Source organism: Bombus flavifrons, chromosome 13, assembly GCF_040668555.2.
Source record: "Bombus flavifrons isolate JBK064 chromosome 13, iyBomFlav1_principal, whole genome shotgun sequence".
Classification (NCBI taxonomy): domain Eukaryota; kingdom Metazoa; phylum Arthropoda; class Insecta; order Hymenoptera; family Apidae; genus Bombus; species Bombus flavifrons.
In genome coordinates this window covers 2,776,429-2,792,969 of record NC_138454.1, presented here as the reverse complement: position 1 = coordinate 2,792,969, position 16,541 = coordinate 2,776,429, and the positions used below count along the sequence as shown (strand labels likewise).

Here is a 16,541-nt window from a genome sequence, read left to right as displayed (position 1 = left end):
GTTTTCCCCCGTTCGGTTTGTTTCGTTTGGGAAAGATCGAGAGACGAGATTTCTCGGACGGTAGTTGAGACGTTAACTTTTGCGTAAAAACCCGTTCGAGGCGCGATTTGCACGCGCTTGCTCCAGCTAATTTTCCCTGACAGGGTTATTGAGTTCATTCGAATGAGTTTCATCCGCTGGCGTTGATTAATTACGGTCCGTGTTTCTTTAGGATCCTCGGCTTCCTTCGTAACGACTATGAATGTCAATGTTTGCGGAAAAAAATTCCTCCACGTGTACCGTTCGCTCGCGTTATTTATTCAATATGATTGTCAAACACATCAGACGATGCTGTTCCTTATAATGTTCACTAAAAACCGTTCCATTAATGCGTTCCTCCAATTCTACTTTGCTCTACGCATACATTACTTTCTGACTCACAAATGGATTTGAAAACACCAATTTACTCCTACGTGTCTCTGAAATCCACGACCATGATCTAACTTTCAAATTCACCATCCACTCTAGTAAAAAATTTCACTCTCGACAAACGTAGAATAAAAGAAGATACATAACTAAGGAGGAAAATAGAAGATCGAAGAGGACGAACCGAATCAAATACGCTTAGAAAGCACGGCTTGCAATCCATATATATTCCTCTACATACCTCTACGTATCTCCAAAGTTCAAGATCGAAATCGTCTCTTAAATCTACCATCGATTCTAAGGAAAAACATGCTTATTAAATCTCAACAGGAATAAATGTAAATGAAGAATACAAAATAAAATGGAGCAGGATAAAAGATTGTTGAGGTGGAATCGAGTGAAAAAGGTCTTGTGTCTCTCGGTAGCTCTTGCCAAAGTATCGATATATCACACAAAGCAAGGTGAAAAGCGATCGTGACCGTCGTGATTTTCCTCACGATGGAATTTGATGGAACGACTCGATGGAATTCGACGCTCGTCGACGAACGTCGGCCAGCCCATTAAGCTCGAAATTGCACGGGATGCTTGTAGCAATTATCGTAAACCCCCGTTATGGAGGTTGGTACGAGAGATCGATCTGTGTCTGGACGTGGAATCGCGCACGCGAAATCCGACTCACTCGTACACGGCGGGGATTTTTCTCGGACCGACTCGATTATAATTCATCGTCTCCACCGTCGGCGCGTCTTAATTATCCGGCTTGGACGTGCTCGAAGGATGGATCGAGAGTCGGCTCTCTGGAAGAAAAAGCACACAGGAGAGAGCTGGCTTGAGATCGGTCACGCCTGTGCACAGTCCTCCGCAGACGAACGATCACCTCCGACTCGTGGTGCATGGATTCCTAAATGTATTTTTCCAGTCCTGGCTATGTGTGAGATTACCAGATACCCTTGGATACTCGAGGATTTTTTGAGCTTGTCATTAATCGGTAAGAATGAACAGAAGAAATCTTCACGAGCGGATTATTTTGCCTAGAAGATGAACTAACAATCACCATTGTAGGTGAATTCTTTTTCTTTAGAAGTTTCAATTTGAATTCTTAGAACATGGAGAATTTTTAAAGCTTCTAATTATTCTTAGAGAATATTTCTTGAGAAACTTTATACGTACACATATGCCTTGTAATAACAAATACATGTTGTATACATGAATTCCATTATAAAAGAATTGAAATTGTAACCCGCATTCTACGATTACCCTTCACCTTCTGAATTCAACCTTCCGCCAGCAAATTTTCCGTCCCCCAAACAAATAATTGGCAAATAATTACATACGTGAGGCAAAATCCCCATTTCATAAGAAATATCATAAAGATAATGAACACATATAGTGTTCTCTCTATATTTTTACACCTTCCGTTCCATCAAGTCTACCGTGATATTAAACGTTAGAAATGATCCGTGGTCGAAAAGTGACAGGGCGTTCTTCATGGGGACTGAGGTATCGGTTTCTTGGAATACTTTCGGCGAAGTTTTTTCGGATGGCAGCCACCGTGCGTTATAACGGTAATTCCAGCTCGGACTGTAATTGAAAGAGAGCAGCAACGGCGCTTAATTGCGCTAGGTCGAAATCATCGAGGGAACGACGCGGCCTGGCTCCAGCTTCCCGCGCACCACTTCTTCGAAAGTCATTTGGTAAGGGCCTCCCCCTCCATAACTCGTGGCCATTGTGTCCAACTTTTCGCTCCCGAGCTCCAATTACCCCCAGGTTCGGGGTTGCTTCGCCTCGAACGTCTCGAGTTGTACGGAGGCTGTGTTTAGCCGTCAACGAGATTGCGCTTCGCGAGCCTCTTTGGCAGCTTCTGTTGCGGATGCTTTTCGTGAACGAGACTTTTCGAGATCTGGAAATTGTTTGGCTATCCATGTTTTCAGTTGAGTGGTACCGATACATTTTTTAGAGTGCTCTTTGGAATAAGTTACGGTTCGTCTTTAATTTATTGGCTTGTTGTTTATGTAGCTTGGATCGAGTGCAAAGAGCTTCGCTAAGTGGTGCATTTGGAGTATATATATGCCACATTTTCAGAGAATTCCGAAGAATTTATGGATCGTCCTTAACTTGTTTATAGGGCTTGCATCGAATACAAAAAAATCTTGTTAGACCTCGTGATGCATCTCGAATATATATGATTTTTTTTCGGGGAATACTGAAGAATAATTCATGGTTTGTCTTTAACTTGTTATTTATGGAGCCTGCAGTATGAAGAGTTTTCTCGGATCCTGTGACGTGAATAGTAATTGAAAGATTATTCTATATATCGCGCAAACAGCTCTACGATATAATGGAATAATATGTTTCGTGAAATCGTGGAGAACAATTGGTCAAGTTTGTCTTTACGATAGTTAATATGAAACTTTTGGTTCTTCAGCTACTGTCTTTACATCACAAGGGGCGATGAAAATATTTAACAGAATTTTTGCCGATAATAGAAATGTATTTAAAATAGAAGTTGATTATCATCTACTAAAACATTTATTGAACCGTCTTGTATATGCTTTCAATCTAATATGCCTTTCGCTATAAATAACATGATACATCTTGAAGTGTTACCAATGGTTCAGAATTCGATAAAAAATTCTATCATCAACAGCTTCGATGATTCGAATAACTCTGCCAACATTTCAATCTGTGAACGACATCATCCCTTCTCAGCTGGAGAAGCCGCGCGTTCACAGCGAAGGAGGCACGCCGTGTCCCGGCCACACTTCCTGAACACACAACGCGTGCACGAGAGCGTGTAATAACCGCGCAGGAAGATACAAATAAGACGGTCCCATTACACTGATGCAACGTGTTATACATTTTTCGACGGGACATCGCGGCGCGGACAATAGCACGATACACGGAGCCGGCTCTGCAATAATGCCAACGCGTCGAGCAAAGAAACGACAAAGATACCGAAGCGAAGCCAGATGATAAGTGTGGGTGACGAGGCAACATCGGTGGTAAAAAAGGCCGCGGTTACACCGTAACTATGTATACGCTTGATGAGAACGAGCAGAAGGATGCGGCGCGTGTTCTCCTATTCTCGTGCAATGACACACAACCGGGAAGAAACCAGCAGAGAGAAGAGACAGTGGAAAGGCCGGGAAAAAACTTTGAGCGGGACAAGAATCGCATTTTGACGCACAGTCTTCAAGAATAGCCGTGTGACTGAGAAAAAGCCATGATTTTGATCATTTTCTATTATTTAAATTTCTATGTTCTTTGGGATTCTTAATTACTATGTTATTTGGCTGTGAAATTGGTTAAAGTAGGGTAATGTTTACATAAAAGTCAAGAATCATCGTCTCAAAGAATATTATTTAATGGCCGTGTTTCGTAGTTTCGGCCGTGGAGTGATATTATTTTTTCTTGCAAAAGGTAATATTTAAAACGAATTGTTCTATTTATTACAGATATTATATTTGAAGACTGATTTGAGTTCTGAATAGTAGACGTACTCAAAAGTAGATTTTTAAACGCATTGTAGTTTGATTTTTTAAATAAAACCATCTGGATCGTTACGAAGATGATCATAGCTACGAAGAATCCAGAATTATCTGGTTAGAAGTTTAGCGCTTTTATATAGATTCTCCTGGTTAAGTGTAATTTATGGTGGAAAAACGCGAGCGGAAGAGCCGATCACGTCAACAATGGAACAGTTTGGTAACTATGTAGTCCTGGGAAAGCGAGAGTATGTACATTAGATGATAATGTATGTGGATGTTTTTCGTGGCTTATTATTATCAGGAATTATTATGAATTTAGAAGATTATACCGTATGTAGAATGCTAATGATACGCGATTGTTTCGACTGAATTACAATTATCAATCGTTAAAAATTTGGAAGAGTATGCGATAGAAATGAGATAGATCGAGGTCACATAAGTACGAGGTATATTCACGAGCTGTGAAACGTAATTTGATTTGTCGTATTACGAAATGTATACAAATTTTTTTCTATAAGATTCACTTATAAAAAATTATAGCGACTAATAGATTCAATAAAAAGACGAAGAAAATATGAAAAAGCATTAGAACAACGAAACTGTTGAAGGAAATGGAACAGAAAAGAATACCTGTGGTTATCAGAACGAAGATTGAAAATAAGGAAAAAGGAGTATGGGAAGGAGAGAAGAAACGACGAATAGAATACATATGGTACGTCCAGTCGTCCGACTGTCTTTACGCGTTCATCGAATTAGCGTCTAAGATAAGTTAATAAACCTCGTCCCAATGATTCATCGCCGAGCCGGCCGCTACTTATCTAATCGTTCCACTTTGCGACAGTTTGCGCTTCGTTCACCCTGATGCATGTAATTAATATGTAATCGTTTCTTTTCTTTTTATTTTTCTCTCCCTTTTTTTTGTATCTTACACCGATACATCAAGCTCGATTCATGGCTATGGTTGCCGGTAATTACGGCTTATCTAGCCCCGCGACCTTATCGTTCAGCATCGGCGAGTAATTGCCCCGTCTCCCGTGGTTTGATTATCGGGTATCCAGTTCGACTTTTTTCCAAATGCGAAGCAATTTGATGGGGAGATTGCATCGGGTGTCTCAAGTATAAGCGCACGTCTTGTCCAACACGTACGACGTGCTGTTCCTCCGGTTTAATAATAACTCTAGATGCTGTGCCTGTATTCTAAATAGCTACAGGTTCTCCATAAATAATCGTACTTAACCCACTCGTTTAACAACCACAAACATCTGTCTATAATATCTATTTTATCTATTAGATACACGATAAATAATCGACTCATATCAGCTCCAAATATTTTGCCGCCATTTCTCTGTCTATCAGATACGTGATAAATGATCGATTTATACGAGCACGTTTGAGTATTGTTCGCAAATAGGATAAATTATGTTTATCTCTTAATGAGATTAATATTTTATTTTTTTCATATACCATAAGGAGAATCAATTTCTTTTTATAAAAAAAGAAAGAAACACTCGAAGAAACGAATTTGTTCAAATTAAAATCGCTACAAAGTAAATTAATCTCTACAAAGTAGCGAAAAATTCACGAGATTCCCAAGCGAAAGCGATGGAGGCAGGTTTACGAGAAGAACAAGACGGTACTCGTCGGCTCCATTAAACGCCTGACAGGATACATGTCCGTATGAGTCGAATACGGAAGAGAATCCGCGGTCCGTTGTCGCGAATAGGGCAGATAAAGCGTACACGTTACCTGTATGAGGTGGGCAAGGAACAGGACGTAGGCGGCGGCCGCCCTCATGTCTTTCCTCGAGGAATCCCTCGACTACCGCATCACCATTCCCCGTGGGTCACCTGCGTTCTTCTTCAGCCACTCCTAACGATTTGAAATCGAATAGATCTGTCGTTCCTCGTCAGTGCTGCTGAATATATCCGACGTTATTCCACGGATCGATCGGTTCAGAAAACACTGTTCACACCGTACATACGATCGACCGGTTTATAGACCCTGCCGTTCGTCGATCACACTTCACTTCTCCGATACTTATTAATATTATTTCCGGTCCGCGAGCACACACCGAATACCAGAGCCACTGTTGTCGATATATCTCGAATCTCACGGTTCTCCACTTCGTAGATACATCGCTCGTTGTACAAAAAATACGATATTCCCTCGAGACACTTTTTAAACACTCATTCAACACTGTTTTAGGAATTATCGTTTGGAAACTGAAATTTCTCTATGAAAATCTGAAAACGCACAAGGTTCGAGGTAATATAGAGTTTCGATTGCTTTTCTCATGGATCTTCTCGGATATCGTTAGACGGAAGAGGTACAAGGATCGCTCGTAGCAAAGAGAACGACTACGCTTTCCAACGAGGACGTATGGATCCAGGATACGGGACGAGCTCCGAGATGTTTACGTGCACTCTCGCGTCGCGACAGGTACCTTTCCCTCGTACGGTTGCCTTTGATCGTGCGATATCGGTAGATCGTTACGATCCTCTTCGTTTTCCCTCCTTTCTCTTCTCGTAGCCTTCTTCTTGCTCGGCCGTTTCACCTCGGTCGCCGGTAATTAATCGTGTCAAGTCGCGTCGTTGTGTGCACGTGACGTACACTCGACAACACCAGGCGTCTGTTCCTGGATCTTTCACGAATTCTCCACGACCCACTTCCACGAGTACTCAATTTGTTTTCCAAAAGACGTGCGTGAATAACACGTGATCGAGACGATGCGTTCGCTCCCGTTCCCACCTGTTCTCCGACGCTGTCTAAACCGTTCACGGAGCACGTGCTCACCGATACCGGGAGAAATTTACGCGAGATTCAGACTTCGTCTGAACTCGTTGGACGCTGTCCTAATTTCAGAATCGCCTCGTACTTCAACTGAAAATCCACTACACAAGCCAGGTAGTTGGGCGTCTTTTTATTATCTAACTTACACGTAAAGTCGAGCTCGAAGGATAAATCGAATATCAGATTCAATGCGATTGTAATTCGTACGGAGGACGATACACTTGCGTGTATCGGGAATTTGAAGTCCGACGTTAACTTCCACGGCTAATTATTTTTCATGTAATCCATCAACGAAACATTCACCGAATTCACTGGACTCCACCAAAAACACGCGTTCCAGTTATGTTGTGTTTAGCATCCACGCTCGAGAACTTGTTCCTCCAAAAGGGGGTGATTTCGCCCTTAGCTGTCGATGCGATGTAACCACGCGATGGTCTTGATAAACACGCGCGTCGTCGAACTGTCGCGGTCGTCTCTCGTCGCGAGATATCGGCGTGTCTCTCGACCGAAGGAACAGGTGTGTGGACGGTGGCACACGCGCGCCTACCTCGTGCACATACGCGCACCTTTCCACGGTTCTGCAGATGTGTAGGTGGGCCAGGCGTGCGTGCACGGCCACGTAAAACGTATCCGTGTAAATATGTATAAGGCTTGGAGTCGCGTGTACGTGTGCTTGTATGCGTGTTACGGCTGTGTCGTGCACGCTGGAGCACGGAAACGCAGCACCTCCGCGGGGTACACGAGACGGTCGCTCCGGGGATACTGAGTCGGAGCCGCAGGCCGGCCTGCGGGCCTCCCCCCTCCCCCTCGCTCCGACCACACTCTCGTTCGCTCTCTCTCCCTACCCTTCGTCTCCGTTGCACTCAAGCCACCTGTCTCCTTCGCTCTTTCTCTTTCTGCCGTGAGAGAGAGAACCCCCTACCCCCGTGAAGCTTTCCCTTCCCGCCTCCATTCTCCTCCACCTCCACCATCGGGAGCATCGATGACTCCCACCACCATCACCGGAGGGGCCGCTCTTCACCCCGACCCTATGGATCCAAGACCTAAGCATCTCTCTCTCTCTCTCTCCTCTCTTTCGTATAGTTACCTCTCTTTGTACACGCTTTGCGCGCTTGGCCTCTCTCGTATGTCCAGCGCGGCAAGCTCGTCCCGCGCGTTGTATATACGAACCGTCGTGGATACGCTCGCGGTGCACGCACGTACGCTGATCTAGTCTCCCCCCCCCCCCCCATGGATGCTTGGTGCAACACGTTTGTACGTAAGTATACGATTGTGTAAGGAGAATTGGCCGAGACCACGCTGACTCGTGTGTTGGTATTACATAGCGTATGTATGTATGTAAGTGTGTAGACGGCCAGAGACTTTGGATTTCTATCTCTGTCAGGTTAAAGAGGGATCTCTTCTCTCGCAATACCTTTCTAGAAGGCATTACATGATCGTACACTTGCTGCCCTGGACGGTGGATGCTGGATCCTGGTGCACACGCTGGATAACCGCGACGATCCGCTCGCGTATATCTTAAGATCGGTTTCATCGCGACCGTTCGTAAACGCCGTTTGTGTATTCTCACCTCGTTGAACGCGAGAGGAGATCGAGTTCCCCGCTTGTTCTACGACACGACAAAACGAGGAACGTTTACGTACTTTCCATCGGGTTCGACGGCGCGGATTTCGTCGATCGGGAGTCGGATTCCCGTACGATGGAGAATTTTAGCACGGAAGTCTTTGACGATATCGAGATCGAGTTGTCGAGCAGTTGTTCAGTTTCCGTTCCGTTTTTTTGCGTTTGGGAATTAATGCTGTTTAATGTACGGTTACACGATCAGAAGCGTAATGATACGAGGATGAAGGGAGAGAAGGGAAGAGAGGGGAGGAAAAAGGGAGACAAGAGGCCTCGACCGACGAAATTATGTATATTCCGGAAGAATGATTTTGGACGATGAATAATGGATAAGTGGCTGTCGCGTGTCCACCGTCATTATATTGCGGATCGGGAGGCATGGTACCGTGGCTTCTCGGCGAGAAATGCCATCGGCGCGGTTCGTCATTGAATTTCTGCCCCCGTATACGATGTTCCGCGTAATTCCCTGTGTCGAGTTATCGCGCGGGCCGAAGGGACGGCCGGTTAAATGGCAATAAATTATCAACGGTAACCGGGCCTCTGGCGAGCTTGAACTCCTTTCTAGTCGTGTCTCGTAGCGCTTGTTGAGCGTTATTCCGCGAAACGGAACATCGCAAAGAAACTTGTAGCGTCTAACGTCGGCCGATTTTCACCGACGTTTTAAATACCTTCTAAATCGATTTACCGTAATGTGTTCCACGTTTACAAGCAGTAATATGGATGATAAAATTAATTTCCCCCTGGTAGAGAACCGCTCGATCGCGTTAGCCTAATTGCGATCAGCCGCGCTCGATCTCGAACATTTATTTCCACCCCCTGCGTCTCTCTCTCTTTCTCTATCTTTCTCTCTTTCTCCTGCTGTTCGCGGAAGAAAAACGAGCGTTCATTTAACGATCCCCGCGGCGATCGAAATTAAATTTTCGCGATCCTCCCGGCAGCCCTGATCTCTTCCACTCGTTACACCGGCGAGGTCAGCTCTGGCTTGAAAGAACCTGTACAGCCGAGAGAGACGATACGGCGCAACATCGGAGTCGCCTCTGGTTTCCCTCTCCGTCCGACCGTCTCCGCGAAGGCAGCCCCGCGATACCCGACGAAGTCGAGCTACGACGCTCGGATGGTAGCGTGCCAGTATGGTGCACCGTGGACCACGAACGGACGGATGGACGGACGGACAGCCAGTAGTAGTGGGATACTGCTGCGCCGGTGATGCTGCCTGGACCGCGTCTCACCGACTTCACTATCTTTCTTCCTCTCGCGTATAATCCCCTTGGTCCCCTTGTATAAATGGTTGTTCGCGTCTCTTTCCCCCGTAGCCTCTCATCCTTCATCTTTTTCCCGTCTGCCTACCGCAGCCAGAGAGCAGTAGGTACTTATATCCTACTCCATCTCTTCGTTCGTTGGCGCGTTCGGTCTTCGTCTTCGACTGGCTTTACCTCTCGAGGGCCCCGAAGAGAAGTTAGCCGGCGGGCATCATGGTGGCTACACCGCTGGCTTCTCGCGTCTCTCGAAGCGCTCGCAACACACAGAGTGTGCCCCCCGAGGGTCAAGGAACTCCCTCGGGAACAGGTTCACCTCCTCCTCCTCCTCCTTCTTCCATCCATGCCGCGCTGTACTCCCTCTTCCCTCCTCCTATCGTTCCTTCTTCTCTTCGTGGCATGGTCCTCCCTCTCGCCCCCTTTCCACCTTCAGCCGCCCTATGCCCCCTCCGGTTCGTACCTTAGGGTTTTACTTATTTTCTCTTATTACCGGCTGGTGGGCATGTGGCCACGCTTAACGCACTCACACGCCTTACCTCGCGGAGTCATTGGTACACGTACGTGTGGTATATACACACAACGTGTACGTTGGTCCAGCTCGGGGCCCGTCAGTCTTCCTCCGACCCCTCTTCTTCTCGGGAGCATCTTCTTCTCCGTCCTTCCCGCTGTTTTCTTCGAGCTGTTCCCTCTTCTCTCGGCTCTTCTTGGGTACTCCAATATGTGAGCACATTATTACAGCCGCAACAGAGGCAAGAGCAAGAGCACACGGGGCTTTTCAAGGGGGTTACACGGGACTGGGGGGTCTGTAAGGATGGGGCTAAAACCCAAGCGAAACGCACACGCGCTTCTGCCTGCCTTGAGAAAACGCGTGTGCGGTACACGCAAGGGTGTTTAGGTGCAGCCACCACTGTTCTCCGCTCTCATCGTCAGTTTCTTTTCTTCCTCTCTCTCTTTTACACATTCCCGTTGTATCTTCTTGTCCTCTTCTCCGCGTTTCTTGCCTCGCTTCTTCGCTCTTCCTCATCCTTCTCCGTGCCACGCTGTCCCAGGCCTGCCTTTTCGTCAGATACCAGATTCCACCTGTGCTGCATGTGATATCTTGCCCGTTGCTGCCGTGCTCATCTGCCTTGTCTTCGATGTCTCCCCTCGTGTCGTGAGATCGTCTCGGATTCGTTCACTTGGGGTGTTTCTACTCTTCCCTCTCCTGCCTGCTCGAATATATACTGTCGAAATAAGAGAAATCGTTCCAGAACGAGGATAATTTCGTCGTTCCTTCCATATCAAAGATTTTCTTTAAGGAGATACACGGTTTCTTCGGTTGTTTTAATTTCTTCGAGACGAAAATTTATTAACCCTCGAGACGATGGTTCTTTTCCCGATTTCTCTTCTGGTTTTACTTATCGAGATGCGTTTCCGTAGATGCGTTTCCTTGCTCATTTCCATTTCGATTATTCCCGTGGGTATTATTCGTGAGTCGGTTTACCGAAAGGCCTTCGCAAAATTAAGGCGTAATGGATACGCGACGGGATACAAACCGCGCGAGCGTATACGCTGAGGGATTTTAATGATCTTTCTTCAGGTATTCGTCGGCTGGCTATAGATACCAGATTCCAGCTGGGCCGCCGCCGCACCGCTTGAAAATCCACTGCGTCTTCCCGTCGTCGTCATCGCTTCGCCGACCGAGAGCTTCTTGCCTCTGGCTTCTGCGTTTGATACACGCTGTCGCGAAATTACTATTCCCTGTTGACGTTCCTAAAGGAACTCCTACCGGTTATATGACGGAAATACGCGCCACGTCTAGAACGTAACTCTTCTCGATGTAAACAAATTTACATCGGGAAATTGACTCTAGGTTTGCAAAAAATGAATGAAGCGAGAATTTACTTTAAATTTATTTCGTAGAAAATAACACTATGGACGTGGATTTTGTGGCCTAGGAAAACTCCAAAGGAAAGTTGGACACATTATCTGATAGCAATTTAGGTGGATCCTACACAATCACTGAAGAAGAGTTTCTTTTTGAAAAATTATTCAAATACAAAGCAAAATATGACTCTAACAGAGTAATGTCTCTTGTAAGATAAATATAAAATTTTCTAGGTTTGTTCAAAATGAAATGTCTGTAGATTTTATGAAATTTTCTACAATCGTTACTTGGTAGAGTCAAGGAATCTCATCGTGTTTAATCTGTACATCTTTCACTGTATTTACAGTACCATTATTTACTATTAAAAGATTTGAGATTCGATTTCAGATTCATCTCTGTTTATTCATATCCTATTATCATTACAGTTATTATCTAAATCTAAAGACTGTCGCATGAAACAAATACAAAAAGTACAACCGTACAAATATGAGTAAACAAGCGTATCAGATTAATTTCGTTTGCTTCGTTTTAATTAACAAAACGACTTTATCTGGAAAAGTGGAAGAGATAAAAGACAAGAAAAATTACTCAGGACGGAGTGCTGGTTGATCGATTCCCGAGAGAATTTGCATGCGTATCACGAAGCATCGAGGAACCCGGTGTTCTTCCCGGTTCCGTTAACCACGAACACACGTCAGTTGTCCTTCTGACACGGCACGTTAATTGCTCTGGCTGAAATCGTGTACCCGTTACGTAGTCACGAATTAAAAATCGCATACCGCGCTGTGTTCGCTCGTCTTGCGCGTCGAAATCGCGTCGACTCTCGCTAAATCTAAACGGAGAACGCTTACACCGTGGCCATGCAAATGTTCGTGGCAGGATGGTGCAATTAGTATCGGTTCGATGGCGGCGAACCACGCGGGAAACAAGAAAAAGGTAGCGAAATCTTATCGCAAATTCTTAGCCAGAATCGGCATCGTAAACTCGCGCAATTAAAATCGAAGGACGAAGAAACGGCGAATTATTCATCGAATCGAAAGGCTTGAAAGAAAGCGAAAAAACGTCCGTTGCTTACGGCTTCTATCTTATTAAGTTACTCCAGCGGCTAACAACGTATTAATTCTCGTTCGAAAAGAGGCACAAAACGGTAAGAATAATAGCCCCGTGTATTCAGCCGTTGTTGAATCGTTAAACAGCGAGGACTAATAACACGTCGAGCCTTCTTCGAACGAGTGGACCCATCGAAGAATAAAGGGAAAAAACGGAGGAGAAAGAGAGAGATCCTTCCGCCATCAATAATGTATAATTTTTCTGCGCTGCTTATTGAACGCCTTTTCATCGATGCTCACGCGAGGACACCACGATTTCATGAATTAATAACCCGTGGCCTGGCTAAACATATTATTCAGTAAATTACACGTACCCGTGGCTCGCGCTAACTCGCGTCACGAAATGAGATACAATGCCGATTCCTTAGGTAATTAGGTTCGTGCATGTGAGACACGTTTCGATTGAAACGTGTTAAAAACGTTTGATAAGCGTTGTATCGCGCTGACGTATATGTACATCGCTAAGTACTTACTCTATAGGTATACATATAGAGTAAACTGCGATTCGAAGTAGAAAGACGAGACGGTTTCTATGCCTGGAAATAAAGTGATTAAGAATAAGAAAATTGCTATGGAAGCTCCGTTCTTGTGAGACACACGTTTGAAAATCAACAGAGTATTTAAGTCTACCTTAATAAATTCAAAGTTGTAGGACTTCTCTTTCACAATCTTATAATTTTACTTTAAATAAGATAATCAAATGACTTTTCTATTGAATCAATTGTGCAGAAAGGTTACCTGATATTATGAATTCCACTACAGTCCACTTTGTTCTCTTTGTACAGCTGTTAAATAGCATCCAATTATCCTTTTGAGAGAGTATCATATATTGTTGTAATTTGTTCTTAAATGAATACGACGCACGTGACAAGTAATAATACTGAATAGTCCACCTTACTTTTACTCGAGTTTGCTTTATTCTTTTCATTGAGATATTGCTTAAAATATGGTAGGGTCACAAGAGAAAGAAAACTCCCAACATAATTTTATCATCCTTAATTTCTATTTCATATTAACTCATACAACCATACTCCTACCCCCATTGTAACACAATTTACGACCCACCGTGTATACACGACGAGTACCTGCTCTATGAGCCTCTAATTCGTCCTTTGAGAAGGCGCCTTTCAACCGTGGGGAAACGTGGAAGGAAGGATCCGCAGCCGGGTTCTCGTACCGTTAATTCACTGACGTTGTCAATAACGATCGAAGACGGGCGAAGATGTATAGATAGACGGCCGGATAAAGCGGAGATTTATCGTCGTGGTGGAGGCTCGGATCCACGATAACCGAACCAAGAAAAATCGACTAGCGGACGCTGTTTAATGTTCGTCACCACGTAAAAAACCACACCGGAGCCTAACTCCAAAGCCGAGCGGTTTACTATTGGGTGGTCGTGTTGCGTTCGTTTTGCGGGCGTAATGCGCGACCACGATGCGAGACGATTTTGGGCGCGGCGGAGAAAAAACTTTGTAATTACACGGAGGATCCCGTGATTTTCTTTCTGGTTGTCTTGGTCGTTAAGCGGGGCGGGTCAAGAACGTTTTGGCCCGTAATAATCGAATCATCGTCGATGACGTTCCGGCATGGATACATCGAGAACGCCGCGAACCGGCTGATCGTTCAATTTTCTGCAGGCTGACCAGTCATCGGGGTGACCAGCAACATCGAACAGACCACGAGCGTGTGGCTACGTTCGAGCCATGGTAGACCAGGCAGATAAAAGCAGGCTCGGTTAATTAATGGCAGAGAAAAGGGGGCGAGATAAGCAGCGTAAAGAGGGTTTCGTGGTGCGTGCGTGATTTCGCGTGATGGTGGACCTCCTTCGTAGCACTGGCTCGAGCTTCGACGCGACACAAGCCAACGTGTATGCATATTGTGCTCGTTAAACGAAATAATCTAAGCCGAGATCGGAGTAAAAACTCGAGTAAGGACCTATCTAATCTGGCGCGACGGTCGTAGTGCCGCTGATCGGCATCCATGGGCTCGCTCAGCCTCGTTGGTCTCGAGGGTTCGATCATTAGGAACTCCCTTGCTCCGCCGTGGAGCGAGTCCCGAGATATTCTTCGTTATCTCACCGCTTCCAGAGACGTGCTCTCCTGACGCGTGGAAAGGAAGGAGGCATGGGAGAAAAGGGGTGGGATGGAAAGTCGATCAGCGAATTTTTAATTGAAGATTTAATGAGACTCGCCGGATTGACGTCGAAATCGCTCGTGCAATTCGGTAATGATTTTCGTGATATTGATGGGAACCTGATCGCGTGCTTGATTCGTTGTGGATTTATAAAGTGCATGGGAAGCTGATTTTGATAGTAGCACGGAGACGGCCGCCTCGTGAAAACTTGGGCGGAGAGAGCTCGATTAATTCCTTGATAGCGATCTCCCGGCGAGGTTTACGGGACGAGGAGGTGATTCGATTTTTTCGGATCTGTGTTTCTGAGATGCAACTTTCTCTGGTAAGGTAGGGCGAGAAAATAAAATTCTTAATGAAAATTGGAAACTTTGTCGGTGTCGGCGTAGAAAGCGGCTAATAACTATAACGATGATGGTTGAGTATTTAATTAACCTCTGACTATGAGAAAAATAAAAAGAAAAGCACGCGATGAATGACGTAATTGAAGAAATGTAGACGAATGAGAATACAAATGAACGCAAACGCAACCAAGAAATGGAAAGAAAAAGAAATATGTGGAAAAACAAAAGTCATATTTCATTCTTGATTATTGCGTTAGGTCACATTTCTTGAAATACCGATTATAATATTTTTACAGAAAATCTAACAAGAATATCATCGTATATATTAATATTATCAACAGAAACCAAACAACATATTACCAACACTAATCTCTTAATTATAATTTAAAAACTCGATAAAATCTTCAAACCGTCAATTTTTGCTAATTCCAACGGTTACAGACAGCGAATATTCGATTCATGACACGAAAGAATTCAATTTATTGCCGTGATACATTCTTCCTCGAAGCGAGAAGAGAGGTGAAGAAAGAGCGTAGTATCCTTAATTCCAGGGAGGCAGCGATCGATCGATTTGGTGCGTCTCGTCGCCAGCTCGGTTCTTGTCTACTGATCGTTAGTTAAAATCCCATTAGTCCGAAAGATCGCCGGTTTTCTGGAGGAGCCGTCTGTCCGTGTCAGCGGTGTAGCTGCCACCGCCGTGATATATTGAGAGCGAGCGAACCCTGGCTTTTTAACGAGTAACCGAGTGTCCTGCCTCGTGGGAGACGATTTTTGGGATGAGCAGAATCAACAGGTGTCTCTTCTACCTGTTTTCAGATTTTCGTGTTTCATCGAACTTCGTTTAACAGTTACGGAAGCAAATATGATCATCGAGGTTTGTTCACTTTTAAGAAAGATCGAAGGCGAGCTCCCTTTCACGTCTGATATATCAACTATAAAATGCTTTTTACGAATTTCTCTTTTCTATTTTGAAATACGGCTATGAATGATACATTTATTTGCATAGACAAAATAATTGAAAGCTAGAAAGGAAGGGAGAACGAAAGGAAAAATGGAAGAGAAGTATTATTTTCAGTCCGACTGATCCCAGGATTTCAATAGGAATGATCTAATATTTGTTTGACAAGAATATAACCTACATGCACACTAGAAAATTTTAAATTTGTTTTTCCATATCTCGATCATGATTTTTAACTATAAGCGATCACCATATCTTGTTCGAAGTTCATACGAATTTTTAGCTATTAAAATACTTTAAATATTAAGTAATTAAAGCAACCAAATATTAGGTTGATCCAAAAGTTTCTTTCTTTTTATAAGGAATTTTGTTCCAATAAAACAAAATGGATCATACATAATTCAATAAAATAATATAAAACAAAAAATGTTATGCATCTGTTATTTCCTTATAAACATTTTATAAAATAAAATAATATAATAAAGAAAATTTTGGGGCAATCTAATATGTCCAATAATTGCTACAAAGGTTAATTAAAACCTACATGGGTTATAATCATTGCATGGGTCGGTAT

General features: G+C 44.2%; 1 protein-coding gene across 1 annotated transcript in view; it reads right to left on the bottom strand.

The window, feature by feature from the left end:
* Ser (protein serrate) overlaps positions 1-7,428 on the bottom strand; it is a 55,163-nt gene extending 47,735 nt beyond the window's left edge. The window contains exon 1 of the mRNA XM_069126286.1: positions 5,640-7,428. Within this exon, the coding sequence (XP_068982387.1) occupies positions 5,640-5,687 (48 nt within the window). The 5' untranslated portion in view covers positions 5,688-7,428. The remainder of the gene's footprint in view (positions 1-5,639) is intronic.
* Positions 7,429-16,541: the final 9,113 nt, after the last annotated feature.